Source organism: Anser cygnoides, chromosome 29 (genome assembly GCF_040182565.1).
Source record: "Anser cygnoides isolate HZ-2024a breed goose chromosome 29, Taihu_goose_T2T_genome, whole genome shotgun sequence".
Taxonomy (NCBI): domain Eukaryota; kingdom Metazoa; phylum Chordata; class Aves; order Anseriformes; family Anatidae; genus Anser; species Anser cygnoides.
This window is the reverse complement of record NC_089901.1, coordinates 942,552-960,362: the sequence shown is the minus strand read 5'-3', so window position 1 is coordinate 960,362 and position 17,811 is coordinate 942,552. Positions and strand designations below refer to the sequence as shown.

The window sequence follows — 17,811 nt, the reverse complement described above, 5'->3', positions numbered from 1 at the left end:
ATCTGGGGGATTTCACAGAAGAATTGGTCCACAGCATTGCCTTGGCAGAGGGGCACTGAAAATGTATTGGCTGTGTGCAGGACAGCAGTGAGAAAGCCACTGGCCCAGGCAGCTGCTGCCATCTTGGCACAAGCTCTGCTGCTCAGGAGGCTCCCGTAGTGCAGGGGCTTGCAGATGGCAATGTAGCGGTCGTAGGCCATGACTGTGAGAAAAGAGTACTCTGCTCCAACGAAGAAGACAGAAAATAAGACTTGTGCAGCACATCCTTGATAGGAGATGGCCCTTGTGTCCCACAGGGAATTGGCCATGGCTTTGGGGAGAGTGGTGGAGATGGATCCAAGGTCGAGGAGGGCAAGGTTGAGCAGGAAGAAGTACATGGGGGTGTGGAGACGGTGGTCGCAGGCTATGGCGGTGAGGATGAGGCCGTTGCCCAGGAGGGCAGCCAGGTAGATGCCTAGGAAGAGCCCGAAGTGCAGGAGCTGCAGCTCGCGCGCGTCTGCAAATGCCAGCAAGAGGAACTCACTCACAGAGCTGCTGTTGGGCATTTCCTGGTTCTGGGCATGGGGTCCTGCTCAAGGCGTAAAAGGTAGTACAGATTTATCTGATTATAACTAACTCATTTTCGGCCTCACAAGCAGACATTGGTCAGGTCCCTTTCATGAGTTATAAGACACTGACTGAGGGTGTCCCTGGAAGAAGGGGACTTTGCGGTGGTCAATGTAGTAGTCAGTCCTCATCTAGAACAATAAGGAAAGGGGAACATGTGGTAATCCTTGATTAAATTCACTCCTGATATGTTGTGATTATCCGCATTGCTGTTCCGAATTCACCCAACTGCAGAGCAGGGCTGTGAGAAATTCATCTTTGTATATTTTCATTCCTTCTGCACTCCACGTGAAACCTTGTGGACCCTGAGATACAAAGGGACTGTCCCTTTAGTGCAGAGTGCCCTTCAGAGGGGACAGCCAGTCTGTCAAAAAAGGCTGGTCTCTTCTGCTAGCATGTGTATGAGCTGCAGGATAACTACATGTTCACCTGAAAAGAACCAGGACACTGCTGAATCAGGGCTCAAAGTGCCCATCTCCAGACCCCTCACCCTGTCCCCGTATCCCACTTCCACCCAAGCACACCGAGGGCTCACTCCATTTGCATGTGAAACCCCCATCCCCAGCCAGCCTGGAAACAAGAATAGCAGCAGCATGGCCAGCTGGAGAAGACAAGAAGAATGCCAGTGTGCTGCTGTCAGGGGAGGCAAGGCCAGGGAGGGACAGACGGACACTCAGCAGACCCTCCTCTGCTGCAGCTCTGCCTGCAGAGAACACAGCTTATGCTCACTGCAAATGCTTTTTGCTCTTCTTTGGCCTGCAGACACCTCCCAAAGACAGGGGATTTGTAGCTCCTAAAGATCAGCTTGGATCAAACCTGAGAGGACCACAATATGATGTTGGTGCAGTCTGTGAGATGAGGTTTGGGAAGGTACTTTACAAATTTCATCACTGACATATTGATTTCTCAGTGCAATGCTCCAGGAGTCTCAGTTTCCTGTACAATCCTGACAACACATTACCATGAAACCTGCCTCCCCTCCACTGCAGGAATCTGATAGCACAGACTGCAGAAAAATCCTTACCCTTCAGATAAATCAAGCCTCGATCTTCCTCTTCAAATGCCCCCTCATAAATGCCATTCTCTAAAGCACAGCATAAACAGAGAGACCTATCCTGACAGATGCTGTCAGCCATCAGATGTGCCAGCTGTAGAAGAGCCCTTTGGCAACTGCACCTGCGTTGCCCTGCTGCCAGAGACTCACAGTGTCTAGAGTCTATAGATCTGTCCTGCCACACACTGCCCTCTCTTGTTGCACTCCTCACTGCCTCCAAGCTCTCTCTCCTTCTCTCCTCTCCCCGTGCCACCTGCGGTCAGAGCCCCCAGCCCTGCTGCGCTGTGCAGAGGAGCTGCTCCTGGGCAGAGCTGTCTCTCTGCACCAGGGCCCTCTTGCCAGGAGCTCCCCTTGGGCCCAGGAGCCCGGCCATCTCAGCAGCACAGCACCCGACACTGGCATCATAGAATTATAGAATATCCTCAGTTGGAAGGGACCCATAAGGATCATCGAGTCCAACTGCTGATCACTTGCTCTGTGCCATTAGACTCCCTCGAGGTGTCCCCAAGGCCTCAGAGCTGACAGCTCCTTAAGTCTCTCCTGGGGTGTGGTGTTTCAAGCAGACTCAAGTCATCACCGACTGCTTCTCTCTGTAGATGTCAGAGACTTATTTTTTAAAATGTGATTTGTGCTGTTGGACTGTGGTTGTCAAACATGTTGTGCTTTAACCTGTTAGGCACCTCAGCACCACATAGATTTTAGCTCACACCCACGTCCCAAAAGACAATGGGTTGAAATAACGATAGTTTAAAAGGACAGAAAATGAAGAGATAGTAATAACAGTAACAATACTAATAATAAATAATAAATTTTATTTTTATTATTATTATATGTATAAAGCAAGTGATGCACAATGCAATTGCTCATCACACACTGACCCATGCCCAACCTTTCCCCAAGCAGGGGTCCCCCTGAATCTGGACAGCCTGCATTAGGATCTCCTGTGCAGGTCCCTTGAGCTTACTTTGGTTTAGGACAATACAAGCTTTCAGAAGGATCTGGAACATTTGCTTCCCTTTCTCAAATACTTCTTCTGCTGTGCTACCCCAAGTAGTGATGTCATCAAGGTATTGCAGGTGTTCAGGAGCTTCCCCCTATTCTAGAGCAGTCTGGATCAACCCACGGCAAATGGTAGGGCTGTGCATCCAGCCCTGTGGCAGTCAATTCCAGGTGGACAGGACGGCCCTCCATGTGAAAGCAAAGTGTGGCCTTCACATTGCTGCCAAAGGGATGTAGAAAAATGCATTAGCAATATTAATTGTGGCATAACACTTGGCTGCCTTTGACTCCAGTTCGTACTGAATGAAGTTCTAGCATGCCCGGCACAGCAGCGCTCAGCGGTGTTGTGACTTCATTCAGGCCACAGAAGTCCACCGTTATTTTTCACTCACCATCAGAATTTTGCGCTATCCATATGGGACTATTAAAGGTTGAGCAAGTGTTGCTGATCATTCCTTGGCTCTCCAGTCAATGAACCAGCTCATGCATGGGAATCAGGGAGTCTCTGTTAATGCAATATTGCCTCAGGTGCACTGTTGCGGTAGCGATTGGCACCTGCTGTTCATTGGCCATCAGCACCTCCACAGCAGAAGGGTCCTGTGAAAGAGTGGGCCAGGTAGACAACTGTTCCCTGTCCTCCGTCTCCAAGGCAGCTATGCCAAAAGCCCACCAATATCCTTGTGGATCTCTGAAGTACCCTCTCCTGAAGCAGTCTATGTCAAGGTTGCACAGATCCTCCAGGTCAGTCTCAATGGGTTGCTTTTGCCACTCCTTCCCAGTGAGACTCACTTCAGACTCCAATACAGTTAACTCTTGGGTTTGATGTGCCAGGCCAATAATCCTCAAAGTCCAAGACACCCGATTGTCCCCTTCCTCCCCCTGGATGGAGGCTGGGCCCCTCTAGTCCTGCTCATAGTATTCATTACTCTGTTTGGAGGACTGCCGACTAGAAACTGGAGCAGCAATTTTCTCAGAACTCCTTTATGCCAATGTTTTTCCTTGCGTTTCATGTATCCATGCCTCTAGGGTCGAGGTAGATTTTTGCATCCCATTTTCACATGGCCTTTCCATGGTCACACAGTTCAAACCACAGGGTGGCACATAGTATGCCCCCACTATATCAACTTGAGCAGAGAGATGCTTACACCTGATAGTTGAGGTATTGGTTCGTGCAGGTGTGGAGGAAGATGTATTCTCTTGTAGTTCTTGCATCTCGTGAGAAAGTTTCTCTCTGAATGAGATGCAGGCCCATAGGGAAGAAGAGAGACTTTCTTTGTGATGCCATAGTAGCCTAGCCAATTCATCCACTGTGGGTTCCTCTTGGTCTTTCTAGCTCATTTCTGCCAATGAGTTGGCATATGATGATGGTGTGCTCTGTACAAACTTCTGCCATATGGGTCATGTGTATTTGACTTCATCTAGATCTTTGGATAGCTGTTTGTTGTCTAAGTTTCTACTAATCGCCTTCAGCATGGCTAATTCCCTCAGGTACCGGACACCCCTCTGCATGTTGGTCCACTTTCCTGGTTGACATACAAGATCTTTCTTGAAGGGATACCTTTCCTTCAAGCATGACAGGATTAAGTTCCTTGTGTCCTTTTCCAATGGCTTTGCCAATTACTCCTTCAGTAGAGGGTGATTCCGGCTGCTTGGCTTCCCTGTCCTCTAATTCCAGGCTATTGGCACTGTTCTCCCAGCAATGGAGCAGCCAGCTGACAACATACTCACCAAGATGGTGGCTGAAATAATTTCCCATATCTCATAGCTTACACTGGGAAAGGGATCACTTGGTTTCTGATGTTTATAAGATCTCTTCTTCTTTGTCCTCCTGCTTCCATGATGGCCCAGCTTTGGAGAAACCTGCCTCATCTTCTTCCTCCTTTCTTGTCCGGGTAGAAGTTTCTTTCATTTCTAAAGAAAAACTGACTTTCAGACTCATTGTTTTCTCTTGCATGTAGAGGCAACCGATACTGACACAGGTTGGTTCTCTGGCCCAGCCATGGGGCCCATGATAGGGACTGGAGTGGCTGCAGGGCCCAACACAGGAGTTGCTCTGGTTGCAGGGCCTTTCAGAGGAGTTGGAGTGGCTGCAGGGCCTATCTCAGCTTTTGGAGTGGCTATAGGTTCTGTCACAGGGGTCGGTTTAAATTTAGGCCCATCTCAGGAGCTGGAGCAGCTGCAGGGCCTGTTGCAGGGTTTGGAGTGGCTGCTGGGCCCTTCACAAGGGTGGTAGTGGCTCCTGGGCCTGTCAGAGGGACTGGTGTGTGCCTGCAGGAAAAGTCATAGGGACTGGGGAGGAGTTGATTGTGGCTTGTTAAGCATAGGTCAAGGCCCAGCACATTGCAGTGATTTGTGTCTCTTTGGAATTGCCAGGGTGATGACACACCTTTGTCAAGCATTTAACCAGATTTTCAGGATTCTGCACTTGCTCTGGGGTGAAGTTCCAAAGCACTAGAGGTGCCCACTGCTCTAGGTGCCTGCCCATATCCTCCCACACTCCCTGCCACTCCTAACTCTCCTGCCTTGGGGCAGATCCCTGGAGGGCATGTTTAAGTAGTTGTTTTAAACTTATACAAAACCTGAAACACATTCAGGAGATGTAAAAATAGGAGCATGCCGGTTTGACCAACCCAAGGATATTCAAAGCTTTGAAGAGCTATTGTAATTAGCCTGGAGGAGAAGGGGGAGGTGAAAGAGAAACGGAATAAGATTTTATTGTTGTTGTTGTTGTTATTATTATTATTATTATTATTATTATTACTATTATTATTATTATTACTATATACACCAATAGACTTAGGATATTTTTGTGTGCTTATCAAAAGACAGAAAAGGTGATGGTGATTAATTGGAAAGTGTCAGACCTGAGCATGACAAACATGGTATGGAATGAGGGGTGGATATTGTCCTAGTTTTGGCTGCAATAGAGTAATTTTTTCTTCCTAGTAGCTGGTATGGTGCTGTGCTTCATATTTACAGAATCACATAATAGTTTGGGTATGAAAGGACCTTAAAGATCACATAATTCCAAGTCCCCTGACATGCGCAGAGACACCTTCAACTAGACCAGGTCGCTGAAAGCCCCATGCAACCTGGCCTTGAATGCATTAAGGGCTGGGGCATCCACAACTTCTCTGGGCAGCCCGTTCCAGTGCCTAATCACCCTCTGAGTAGAGAACTTCTTCCTAAGGTCTAATTTCAATCTACCTTCTTTCAGTTTAAAACCATTACCCCTAGTCCTATCACTACACTCTTTGATGAAGAGTCCCTCCCCAGCTTTCCTGGGGAGTGCCCAGGAAAGCGTAGTAGAAGGCCACTGTAAGCTCTCCCCAGAGCCTGCTCATCTCCAGGCTGAACAACCCCAACTCCCTCAGCCTGTCTTCATAGGACAGATGCTCCAGCCCATTGATCATCCTCATGGCCCTCCTCTGGACTCGTTCTAACAGATCCATGTCCTTCTTGTGCTGGGGGCCCATGCGCTTGAATGCAGTACTCAAGGTGTGCCCTCACCAGGGCTGAGTACAGAGAGACAATCACTTCCCTACTCCTGCTGACCACAGTATTCCTGGTGCAAGCCAGGATGCTGTTGGCCTTCTTGGCTACCTGAGCACACTGCTGGCTCATATTCAGCAGACTATCCACCAATATCCCAAGTTCCTTTTCCCATGGGCAGCTGTCCAGACATCCTTCCCCCAGCATTGCATGGGGCTGTTGTGCCCCAAGTGCAGGACCTTGCACTTAGCTTTGCTGAACTTCATACAGTTGGCCTGAGCCCATGGGTGCAGCCTATCTGGGTCCCTCTGCAGAGTCCTCCTACCCTTGAGTAGATCAACATTCAGTCCTAACTTGGTGTCGTCTGCAAACTTACTGAGGGTGCACTCGATCCCTAGGATATCCTGGTTTGGAGAGGAGCAAGGGCTATAGCAAGGCTCAAAGTCATAACAGGACCGAGGGCTTTGTGTCCATGGCTCTGGCTGTTGTCTCTGCCACTGAGGCCTATGAAGAGACAGCTTATCGTTAAAGCACCAGGGCTTCATTACCTCCTTGCCACCACCCATGAACCAGGCAGGGGTCGTACCATTCTCTTGCATTTGGCAATGCACATCCCCATCTCCTACTGCCCCAGGAAGAGCCCTGAGCAAGGTGTGAAGGGAAAGGATCTCGCTTCCCAGGGTCAGGGGGGTCAAGGCCTGGCCCTTGTGCTTGGTGAAAAACATCCAGTTTTCCTACACATCAGTGTCACGTTCGCACTGCCTTGGTCTACTTGTCCTCACTTCCTCCAGTGTTCTGCTCTAACAAGCTCCAAGGGAGGCTGTGTCAGTGCTGGCCCTTGGGGGGGACACTGCAGGAAACTTGCATCACACTTGGACTTCTTGAGAGATGTCTTCAATTGTCTCTCAGTGCCTGAGATTTTTTGGGCTCATCACCAAAGCCACCGGAGGGGTGATTACAATGCCTTGGGCTGGGCCTCTGCTGCTGAGCTAGGCTGGGCTCGTGGGACAGAGAGAGCTCCTGGCAAGAGGGCCCTGGTGCAGAGAGACAGCTCTGCCCAGGAGCAGCTCCTCTGCAAAGCACAGTAGGGCTGGGGGCTCTGACCACAGCAGACCCAGGCAGAAAGGGATTTCGGGCAGCGTGGAGGGTGCGGGCAGAGGAGAGCTCAGTGCAGGAGAAATCTTCACAGCTCTGCACATGGTAAGTCTCCGGCTGAAGGACAGTGCAGGGGAGGTTCCTGGAAAGGGCTCCTGGATCCAAGATGTCTCTGCCTGGCCACGACCTGCCAGGATGTCTCTCATGGCTTGTGCAGTGTGGAGGAGAAGGTGCTGCAGGGCACCTGCAGGGGTGCCCAGGGCTGTGGTGCAGAGCAGGGTCCCTGCTGTGCCCCAGGGGCTGTGTGGCGGGGCAGGGCCTCTGCCGCCTGCCAGGCTCAGCACTCAGCCTGCCCGGGGAGCTGCCCAGGGGCTGCAGGGAGAAGCTGCGGCTGGAAGGAACCCCCCCCGACATGGCACGGCATGGCACAGCAGGGCAGGGCAGGGTCCTGCTGCTGCCCAGAGCCTGCTGCCTGGGGCAGGCTGCTCACAGCCCCACAGCACTCCTGGGGCATTGCCCAGAAAGTTTTGACAGAGAAAGGGCATGGCAGGGGCTGCCTGCAAAGAGAAGGCACTTTCTGCAGTCTCTGCCTGCATTTTCCTGCTCTGATTTTTGGGCAGGTTCTATGTTAACAGAGTGGCGGAATTTGCACAGGTGACTGAGCTTCCTATTGCACTGAACTGAGAAGTAAACAAATTAGTTATGAACCTGAGAATATCCCTTCCCTTCTCTCTTCTTATAGACCGCACCAGGCTTCTTCTGAGCTGTTCTTCAGGACCGGTAGACAGGGAGAGGTCTCTATACCTGTCCCTGTCCCCGGGATTTATCTGCAGGGCAGAGCTGGGCACACAGCGGCTGGGATGGGGTCTGTGAGCATGGACAGGAGGAGAGGTGGGGACAGAGAAGCAGCTGTTGGCAGGGACAGCTGCAGGCAGCAGGGACATGGGCAGGCAGTGAGAGGGAGTTGATCCCTCCCTTCCATTCCTGCACTGCAGGCGCCTTCCTTGCAGCAGCTGCTGGTCTCCTCTCCTACCCAGCACAACTTCTGTCATGGCATGGAGAATCTCCCTCTCCTCTTCCTTTAAGGCCGTATTGTCCAGGGCAGGAGCTACATCTTGTGCAGCCAGAGCTCCTGCAGAGGATAATTGCCAATTAACATTGCCAACATCTTCCAAATGGGATGGGGTGTCTGAATCCTTAAACTCTGTGTAAGGAGACACATTTGCTGCACCCACTCCTGCCACCTTCCTCTGTGGCAGAAGACATCCTCCAGAGCTCTTTACCCTCTGCTGTCTCTGCAGGGCAGGTGGCACAGGGGTGTAAGGACATGCTCTACCTCACCGACAGCTCAGCCTCTGCACTGGCTTGGGTCCGCCCTGCCTGCACATGCCTGCTTCTCTCCCTTGCCCAGCATGGCAGCTGGTGGTGTCTGATTCTGACAGGGAGTGCTGTGCAAGGAGGTTAAAGCAGAATGTTTAAATAAAACTCCCTGTTCTCTCCTGCCAGACACAAGTGGTCCACGTACTCATTTCATCTCTCAGGGTGGTGAACATGGAAGACACACATGGAATCACACAACCAAACACCCCTCACTCCACAAAGGGAGCCCATGGCCCTGGTGGACCCTCCGTGTACCACTGCTGTGGAACAGAGTTGACCCATCAGGAGCTGCTGGGCAGGGGCAGCTGCTGTGTGAAGGAAATTAGCCAGTGCAAAGCTCCAGTGGCTCCAGCCAGGGATGTGCAAAAATATCCTCTTGGAAAAAAGGAAATGTAAAGGCTGTAATAGGGACTTAACTGAGTTTTGCTCAGAGAATTTTCTCCTAACATTCTATATTTTTTCTCATTGGTCAGTCTCCCTGATGAATTTTATGAAATGTCCAACAGCAGCTCTGTGAGCGAGTTCCTCCTCCTGGGATTTGCAGACACGCGGGAACTGCAGCTCCTGCACTTTGGACTCTTCCTGGGCATCTACCTGGCTGCCCTCCTAGGCAACGGCCTCATCCTCACCGCTGTAGCCTGCGACCACCGCCTCCACATCCCCATGTACATCTTCCTCCTCAACCTTGCCCTCATTGACCTGGGATGCATCTCCACCACTCTCCCCAAAGCCATGGCCAATTCCCTGTGGGACACAAGGGCCATCTCCTATCAAGGATGTGCTGCCCAGGTCTTCTTTTTTGTCTTCTTGTTTGGAGCAGAATACTCTTTTCTCACCGTCATGGCCTACGACCGCTACATTGCCATCTGCAAGCCCCTGCACTACGGGAGCCTCCTGGGCAGCAGAGCTTGTGCCAAGATGGCAGCATCTGCCTGGGGCAGTGGCTTTCTCACTGCTGTCCTGCATACGGCCAATACATTTTCCCTGCCCCTCTGCCAAGGCAATGCTGTGGACCAGTTCTTCTGTGAAATCCCCCACATCCTCAAGCTCTCCTGCTCAGATTCCTACCTCAGGGAAGTTGGGGCACTTGTGTTTAGTGTTTATTTAGGCTTTGGATGTTTTGTTTTCATTGTGATGTCCTATGTGCAGATTTTCAGGGTGGTTCTGAGGATGCCTTCAGTGCAGGGCCGGCACAAAGCCTTTTCCACATGCCTCCCTCACCTGGTCGTGGTCTCCCTGTTTCTCAGCACTGTCGTGTTTGCCCACTTGAAGCCCCCCTCCATCTCTTCCCCATCCCTGGACGTGGTGGTGGCAGTTCTCTACTCGGTGGTGCCTCCAGCAGTGAACCCCCTCATCTACAGCATGAGGAATCAGGAGCTGAAGGATGCTTTAAGGAAACTGATGCCTTGATGTTTTTCAAAATCAAGAAATTGCCCGTCATCTTCTGCATATGACTGATAATGGAACACATTACAGACACAAGAGTTATTCTTTTGGTTTTGTGGTCATTTTAAATACTCTGCAGGGTAGTGCCAGCAGCTTGAGGCTGTGTAGAAAGTGGGTTGCATGGGGAAGGGGTTCCACAGCGGCTGTCCAGGCCAGCGCAGACGTGCTTACCTGGGAAATGCTCCATGGGAGATGGGATGTTACAGGAGAAGAGCAGAGCCCCCTGTGTGTGCAGGGGAGACATGGGAAGAGAAACCCTTTGCTGCTGGTGCCAGCAGCAACATCATGTGCACATGGAGAGATGAACACGAGCACAAAGGCCATCATCTATTCCTACAAGTCTCATGAAGTCCAGACAGCAGACAGTGTCACGAGGCCAAGTAACATCCCCTGGGAAGCCACCTGAAGGCAGCTCTGGGATGTGCTTCCTTGAACCAAGATCCCTGTGCCCCTTTCTCATGCCCTGGGGTGTCTCAGAGGAGGGCAGAGCAGGGTGAGGCACTGCAGGTCTGAGGTGTCTCCCAGCCTCTGGCAGTGGCTGCAGGAGCCAGAGGGACACTGCATGCACTTCAGTGCACTGCCTCTGTGTGTGCAAGGCAGGGACTCATGTCTCTCAACAGTCCCGTGTGTCTGAGGAGCACAGGAGGCCAGCTGAGATGTGGACACCTCACAGAGCCTGGCATTGCCCTCTGTGGCTCCAGAAAAAAACAAAAAAACCAAAAAAAACCCAAAAAAACCACTGTCCTGGTGAGATTCCTGTCACCCCCCTTGCACAGGTTCATTGCAGATGCCCCTCTCTGCTATGTCACACTACCCTGCCTTTCTGGACTGGTCCATCAGGCGTTTGGATCAGCAAGATTTTTGGGGACTTAGAAAAGGCAGGCATCAAACGCATCTTAAGGAATGACAAAAAATAAAAAAATAAAAAAAAAGGTGAGGATAATTGCAATTGTCACCTCTGCCCTAGCGGACATAATGGGGAAAGTCTTGCCACAGCCATCTTCAGGTACATGGAGGAAAACCAAGGGATTGCTGAAGCAGTTGGGGAGGGGAAAGAAAGGAATGTGGTGAACCTGGACATTATCAAAGTCTTTAAATGGTCTCCTGGAGTCTTCCTTTAGCCAGACTGGTGATATTTGGACCAAAGAAGGGGATGATGATGGGGAGGGGAAGGTGGCTGGACATTAATGGTAGAAAGTCCTCTTGGCAGCCAGTTACCAGCAGCATCCCTTAGTGATGGGCACTTGGGCCAACACTCTTGATCCTGTTTACTATCTCCCTTTATGACGGCGTGGAGCACATTTTCAGCTCATTTGTGGCTGATGCCAACTAGGTTGAGTCCTTGACCAACTTCACCTTGCGCAGAGCACAACACAATGTGGGCCACTGCAGGGAAAGTTAACTCCATCCCAAACAGACCCAGTACAAGCAGACACCTGGTTGGCATGCTGATTGTGAGATCCCCCTCTGCCTACATTCCCAGTAAGACCCTTACACGAAGAAGGCCTGTATACAGTTTGTTATGTTCCTTCTTGGAGGTAAGGACCCAGACAGACTTGAGAGGTTGCTTGTAGGAATCTCATGAAGTTCAACATGGGCAAGCGCAAGGTCACGGAATCAGAGAATCATTAAGGTTGGGAAAGACCTTCAAGATCTGGTCCAACCACCATCTGGTCCTGCACCTGGGTCAGGGCAATCCCAAGCACAGATACAGGCTGGGTGGAGAATGGATGAGGTGATTCTCCCCCTCTTCTCTGCTCTCCTGAGTCCCCACCTGGAGTACTGCATTTAGCTCTGGGGCTCCCAATATAAGAATGACATGAAGCTGTAAGAGCGAGTCCAGACAAGGACTACAAGGATGATCAAGGGGCTGGAGCACCTCTCCTATTAAAACAGGCTGAGGGAGTTGGGGTTGTTCAGCCTGGAGAAGGCTCTGAAGAGACCTTATAGCGTCCATCCGCTACTTAAAGGGGGCCAACAGGAAAGCTGGGGAGAGACTTTTTCTCAGGGTGTGCAGTGATAGGACAAAGGGAATAGTTTTAAACTTAGAGAGGGTACATTTAGATTAGAAATTCAGATGAAATTCTAGATTTCGAGGTGAGGCACTGGAACTGGTGCTGTGGGTCCAGAGGTCACCCAGAGGGAGTTTGGATCAGCCCATGCCCTTGTGTTTGAAGGAACAGCTGGCGAGAGTGGAGAGGCTTCAGTGAAATCATGGGAATACCAGAGTGAGAGCAAGGTGGGGAAGAGAAGTGGCTGTCTGCAGCCTTCAGAGAAGTGTGGGACAGTATAGGAAAGCCTGCAGAGGAGAAGGCAGAGGGCTCTGACAAGAATGGAAGGCTTCAGCAGCACCAACATCTATGTCCCCACAGCCATGGCTTATGAGGAGATATGTTATACTCATGGCACTGGGACCATGTATTCTCCTTTCAACCTGTGCAAATGCTGGGAGGTGTCATACCATTGTCCTTCACATGGTATTGTGGGCATCGCCCCCTACTCCACAGACCCCAGGAAGATCTCTGAGTGAGACATGGGGGTGCAGGATCTCTCCTCCAGTGGCTGGGATCAGGCCTTGGACCTTCTGCTTCGCCAAAACAAAACGAGATTTTCTCAGCACAGTACCTTTGCCTGTCTGTAATCATGGCCTCCAATTATCTGCCCTAACAATTCCTGTGGGAGGCTTTCATAGTAAAAGAATAGAATAGCCAACAGAGTATATACTCTAATACTATGGAATAGAGTAGCCAACAGAGGTGAGACAGGTACTCTGATATAACGAAAGCCATCAGAAAGCTGATGCCAGTTAGATGACTGCTATGGGGAGGTCAGGAGTAGCCTGGCCAGGAGAGATGTGAGATTTGGGGTAGGGAAGAGGAAGGGAAGAGGAGCTTGGAAGCTTACATTTGTAGAGGTAAGAGGGTTCATGTGATGTTGATGCTGCTGTAACACTGACTTTAAAAAGTTATGTATGGCCTTTACACTATTTTCAACAGTAACATTAATCCCTCAACATAAACATTAGTCCAACACCCTGATAGGAATCCACTACTGTAATGCAGAACTCAAAGTATCCCTTGAAGGAAAACTCAGCCCATAGCCCCTTTCCCTTACCTTTACTCTCTTGCTCACCCTAATCCCTGCCCTTAACACTAGCATTTAAATGCTATATTTAATCCTAGACTTATTGGCAGACCTAAATGCAACCCTAAACCACGAAGCTTTCCCATACCCTAACTAGAGACCTGAAACCCTAAGCAGAAGGGAAACCAACAGGTTTCCACTTACAAAATTATAGTGTAAGTATTAATCCACATCATATGAATTCAATAATAAATAATGAGGTTCTTGCTAAGGAAACAATTAGACAGACTGCTGATAGATGGGCAAGCTGGGCTGCTTCTACCTGAAGCTCAAAGCAGCAACTGGGTCGGTGAGAGTGGTCTGAATGATCAAAGAGTAAGGGGAGGGCAAACCAGGAGAACCATGGGAAGTGCATAGGTCCAGACAGGCAGCTGGAAAAGGGAGATTCAGCATGTTCTGTGTAATCAAGATGGGTTTTGTGCCTGGAAGATGAGGGAGCACACCATGATAGAATAGTGATGACAATGCAAGTACAGGTGAAGATCAGTATTTCTTCTCCTGCAATGAACATACATCCTGAAAGTTCATACTTCTTCATGGTAGAAACTACATTGTGTGACATTTTATGGAAGGGATTGAATCATTTGAAATGATGAGTAGTTGCTTTATTAGTTAAGTACTAATGAAATGACTGGGTATTGTGGCAGAGTTTTGCTCTCTGACCATAAGCAATCAGGGAAAACCACCAGAGACCCTGTTGTATTTGAGGTACTTCCCTGGATTTGCCGCTATCAGAAAGGACCTGCAGGAGACCAGGCCTCCTCTCCCCTGCCCCTGCAGCTCTGGGCTCCCTTCACGCAGCCCTGGCCCTGCAGCACCAAGCCCTGCTGGGAGCCCTCCCCTGCATGCTCCCACCGCTCCCTGATGCTGCTGTTGCCCTCTGCCGGGCACTGCCCAGCCCAGCCCAGCCCCTGCCCACCTCTCCCCATCTCCCTGCCCTCTCCAGGCTGGACTGGCCCCAGGGCAGTGCCCACCGCAGGCTACTGCAGGGCTGTGGGCACAGCCACCACCGCCCCAGCCCCTCGCAAGGCACCGCAGCTGCTGGGACAAAGGTGGCTCTGGGCCTCCCCAGCTGACCCTGGGCTGGGGCCAGCCACGGCTCAGGAAATGGAGTTCCGTGAAGCTGCAGGAGCCCTGATCTCTTGTCTGGGAGATCCCCAGCACAGAGTGTGTGTGCCCGCATGGCCAGCCTTGTTTCCCAGGCCAGCACAAGAGGCCTGGCACAGAGCAGCTCCAGATTCCGCTCCAGGATGCCATTTGCCATCAGCCCCAGCACCAGTGGGACACTGCCAGACAGATAAGTCAAAGGCCAGTTATTGTTTACATAGGCAATCAAGAAGGCAGCTCCAAGTCCAGCCCACTGTCCCACACAGAAGAGAGGTAGAGACCAGCCAGCAGTGAGGGGTAACCCCAAAGGCCACCAGGGTTGCTCCTTCATGTGGCAGCTGGGCTCCTAGCTTTAAGACCCTCCTGCGTACTGGGGCTGCTCCCCCAGCACCAGAGGAGATGGGAAGAGATGGCAGCTGAGACCAGTGAATTTCTGATGGCTTCTTTAATGTTGATATCTACACTGGAAGCCTAATTCTACAAGTAGATTAGAAGATTTAGTCAAAGTAAGTATATTAATGAACAGGAAGTATACCTGTAAAGAATAATACTATTTAAATCAGTATCAAAGTTTATGAAAATAATAAAGAAAAATAATAGGAAAAATTGTCACGTCAGTTTCTCAAATAGCCTGGTAGTCTTGATAGGGTTATTATTAATAAATTCATTATGATAATGATGACGATAAAAACAATATGATATGAATCACAATAATGTTATCAATATTCATGCTTAAGAAGCAAAAATAAAAACAGCTTCTTCACTGCATCCTTGAGCTCCTGGTTCCTCATGCTGTAGATGAGGGGGTTAACTGCTGGAGGCACCACCGAGTAGAGAACTGCCACCACCAGGTCCAGGGACAGGGAGGAGATGGAGGGTGGCTTCAGGTAGGCAAACATACCAGTGCTGACAAAAAGGGAGACCACGGTCAGGTGAGGGAGACAAGTTGCAAAGGCTTTGTGCCGGCCCTGCTCAGAGGGCATCCTCAGGACCACCCTGAAGATCTGCATGTAGGACACCACAATGAAAACAAAACAAGAAAACACTAAAGAAATACTAAACACAAGAGCCCCAACTTCCCTGAGGTAGGAATCTGAGCAGGAGAGCTTGAGAATCTGGGGGATTTCACAGAAGAACTGATCCAGAGCATTGCCTTGGCAGAGGGGCAGGGAAAATGTATTGGCAGTGTGCAGGACAGCATCAAGAACCCCACTGCCCCAGGCAGCTGCTGCCATCTTGGCACAAGCTCTTCTGCCCAGGAGGCTCCCGTAGTGCAGAGGCTTGCAGATGGCAACGTAGCGGTCGTAGGCCATGACTGTAAGAAGAGAAAACTCTGCTCCAGACAAGGAAACAAACAGAAAGACCTGGGCAGCACACCCTTCATAAGTGATGGCCCTTGTGTCCCACAGGGAATTGGCCATGGCTTTGGGGAGAGTGGTGGAGATGGATCCAAGGTCCAGGAGGGCGAGGTTGAGGAGGAAGAAGTACATGGGGGTGTGGAGGCGGTGGTCGCAGGCTACGGCGGTGAGGATGAGGCCGTTGCCCAGGAGGGCAGCCAGGTAGATGCCTAGGAAGAGCCCGAAGTGCAAGAGCTGCAGCTCCCGCGTGTCTGCAAATCCCAGCAGGAAGAACACGCTCACAGAGCTGCTGTTCGGCATTTGCAATTTTTGGGCACGGGTTCTGCCAAAGGATGAAAAAACATTCATAAGTTACAGACGACTTATCTGAGAAAAACCGATCTGCTAAAGAATTAAAAATAGACTTCTCTCTTCCATTTCTCTCTTAACCCCCCAAAATGATTCTCCCGTTTCAAGCAGAGACTTGGCAGGTCCCTTTAATGCTTCTGCTTGACAGTGCCTGAGGGTGTCCCTGGGACGAGTGGACTTTGCTATGAGCAACGGAAGAGTCAGTCCTGCACTACAGCTAGAGGTAAAGAAGAACATGGGGTAATCTCCGATTCAATCACCTGATAATAAAGAGCTTTTCCATAGTGTTGCTCACACTTCACCCAACAGCAGAGCAGGACTGTGGGGATTAATTTCTGTAATATTTGTCTTCTGCCTATCACTCTCCTGAGGAATTTTTAAAGGCATAAATCCTGGGCATTTCAGGTGCATTCCAAGTGAAACCTTGATGATTCTCAGAGGCAAAGGGATGGTCCTTTTAACGCTGAATGCCCTTTAGAGTGCACAGCCAATCTGTCCATCAATATGGGTCTCAGCTGCCCTGTGCTGGTGTCAATTTGAGCTGCAGGTCAATTGCACTAAGAGGTTTACCCGAAAAGAATCAGGACACCGCTGGGAGCAGAAGAATCTGGTCTCAAAGTGCACATCTCCAGACCGCTCGCCCTGTCCCCCTACCCCACTTCCATCCAAGCACACTGAGGACTCACTCCATGTGTATGTGAAACCCCCATCCCCAGCCAGCCTGGAAACAAGAACAGCAGCAGCACGGCCAGCTGGAGAAGCCAGCAGGAATGGCAGCGTGCTGCTGCCAGGGGAGGCAAGGCCAGGGAGGGACAGATGGACACTCAGCAGACCCTCCTCTGCTGCTGCTCTGCCTGCAGAGGAGGCAGCTCCTGCTGGGGACACCGGGGGCTTGAGGGCAGAGGCTGTGCTGGTGGGAGAAGAGGGAAGGCACCTGCCCTGCAGGGGATGGCAGGGAGGTGCTGAGCCCTCCCTCGCACAGCATTTGTGGCAGCAGCTCCCTCCCACCGCTTGTCCGTGTCCCTGCTGCCTGCCCATGTCTCTGCTGGGAGCTGGTTCTCTGTCCCCACCTCTCCTCCCTGTCCATACTCACAGACCCCATCCCACAAGCTGTGTACTCAGACTCACTGAGATTCCCCTCCACTGCTAGAGTCTGAAAGCACAGAATCCAAAAAAAGCCTTCCTCTTCAGGTAAACCAAGCCTCAGTCTTCCTCTGGAAATGCCCTTGTATAAATGCCATTCTCTAACATATCTTATACACTTTGCTGGAGAAACAGAGAGACACATCCTGACAGATGCTATCAGCCATCGGTTGAGACATCTGTAAAAGACCCCATTGGCAATCCCATCTGCACTGCCCTGCTGCCAGAGACTCACGGTGTCAACAGTCTGCAGATCTGTCCTGCCACACACTGCCCTCTCTTGTTGCACTCCTCACTGCCTCCAAGTCCTCTCTCCTTCTCTCCTCTCCCCATGCCACCTGCGGTCAGAGCCCCCAGCCCTGATGTGCTGTGCAGAGGAGCTGCTCCTGGGCAGAACTGTTTCTCTGCAGTGCTGCCCACTTGCCAGGAGCTCCCCTTGGGCCCTGAAGCCTGGCCCAGCTCAGCAGCACAGCACCCGACCATGGCATCACTTGCTCTGTGCCACTGGGCTCCCTTGAGGTGTCCCCAAGGCCTCAGGGCTGACAGCTCCTGAAGGCACCAGGGTTTCTCCTGGGTGTGGTGTTTGAAGCAGACTGAATTCGTCACCAACTAATCCTCGCTTAATGTGGGAGAGACTGA

General features: G+C 50.9%; 2 protein-coding genes across 2 annotated transcripts; one reads left to right on the top strand and one right to left on the bottom strand.

Annotated features, from left to right (window-relative positions):
* The first annotated feature begins 9,001 nt into the window (after positions 1-9,001).
* LOC136787337 (olfactory receptor 14C36-like) lies at positions 9,002-10,036 on the top strand. The gene has a single exon (XM_066984510.1). It carries the CDS (start codon positions 9,122-9,124, stop codon positions 10,034-10,036), a length of 915 nt encoding a protein of 304 aa, XP_066840611.1. The 5' UTR covers positions 9,002-9,121.
* A 5,006-nt stretch (positions 10,037-15,042) lies between these two features.
* Positions 15,043-16,088, bottom strand: LOC136787357 (olfactory receptor 14A16-like). Its single transcript, XM_066984537.1, has one exon. The coding sequence runs from the start codon at positions 16,027-16,029 to the stop codon at positions 15,043-15,045; it is 987 nt and encodes a 328-aa protein (XP_066840638.1). The 5' UTR covers positions 16,030-16,088.
* Positions 16,089-17,811: the final 1,723 nt, after the last annotated feature.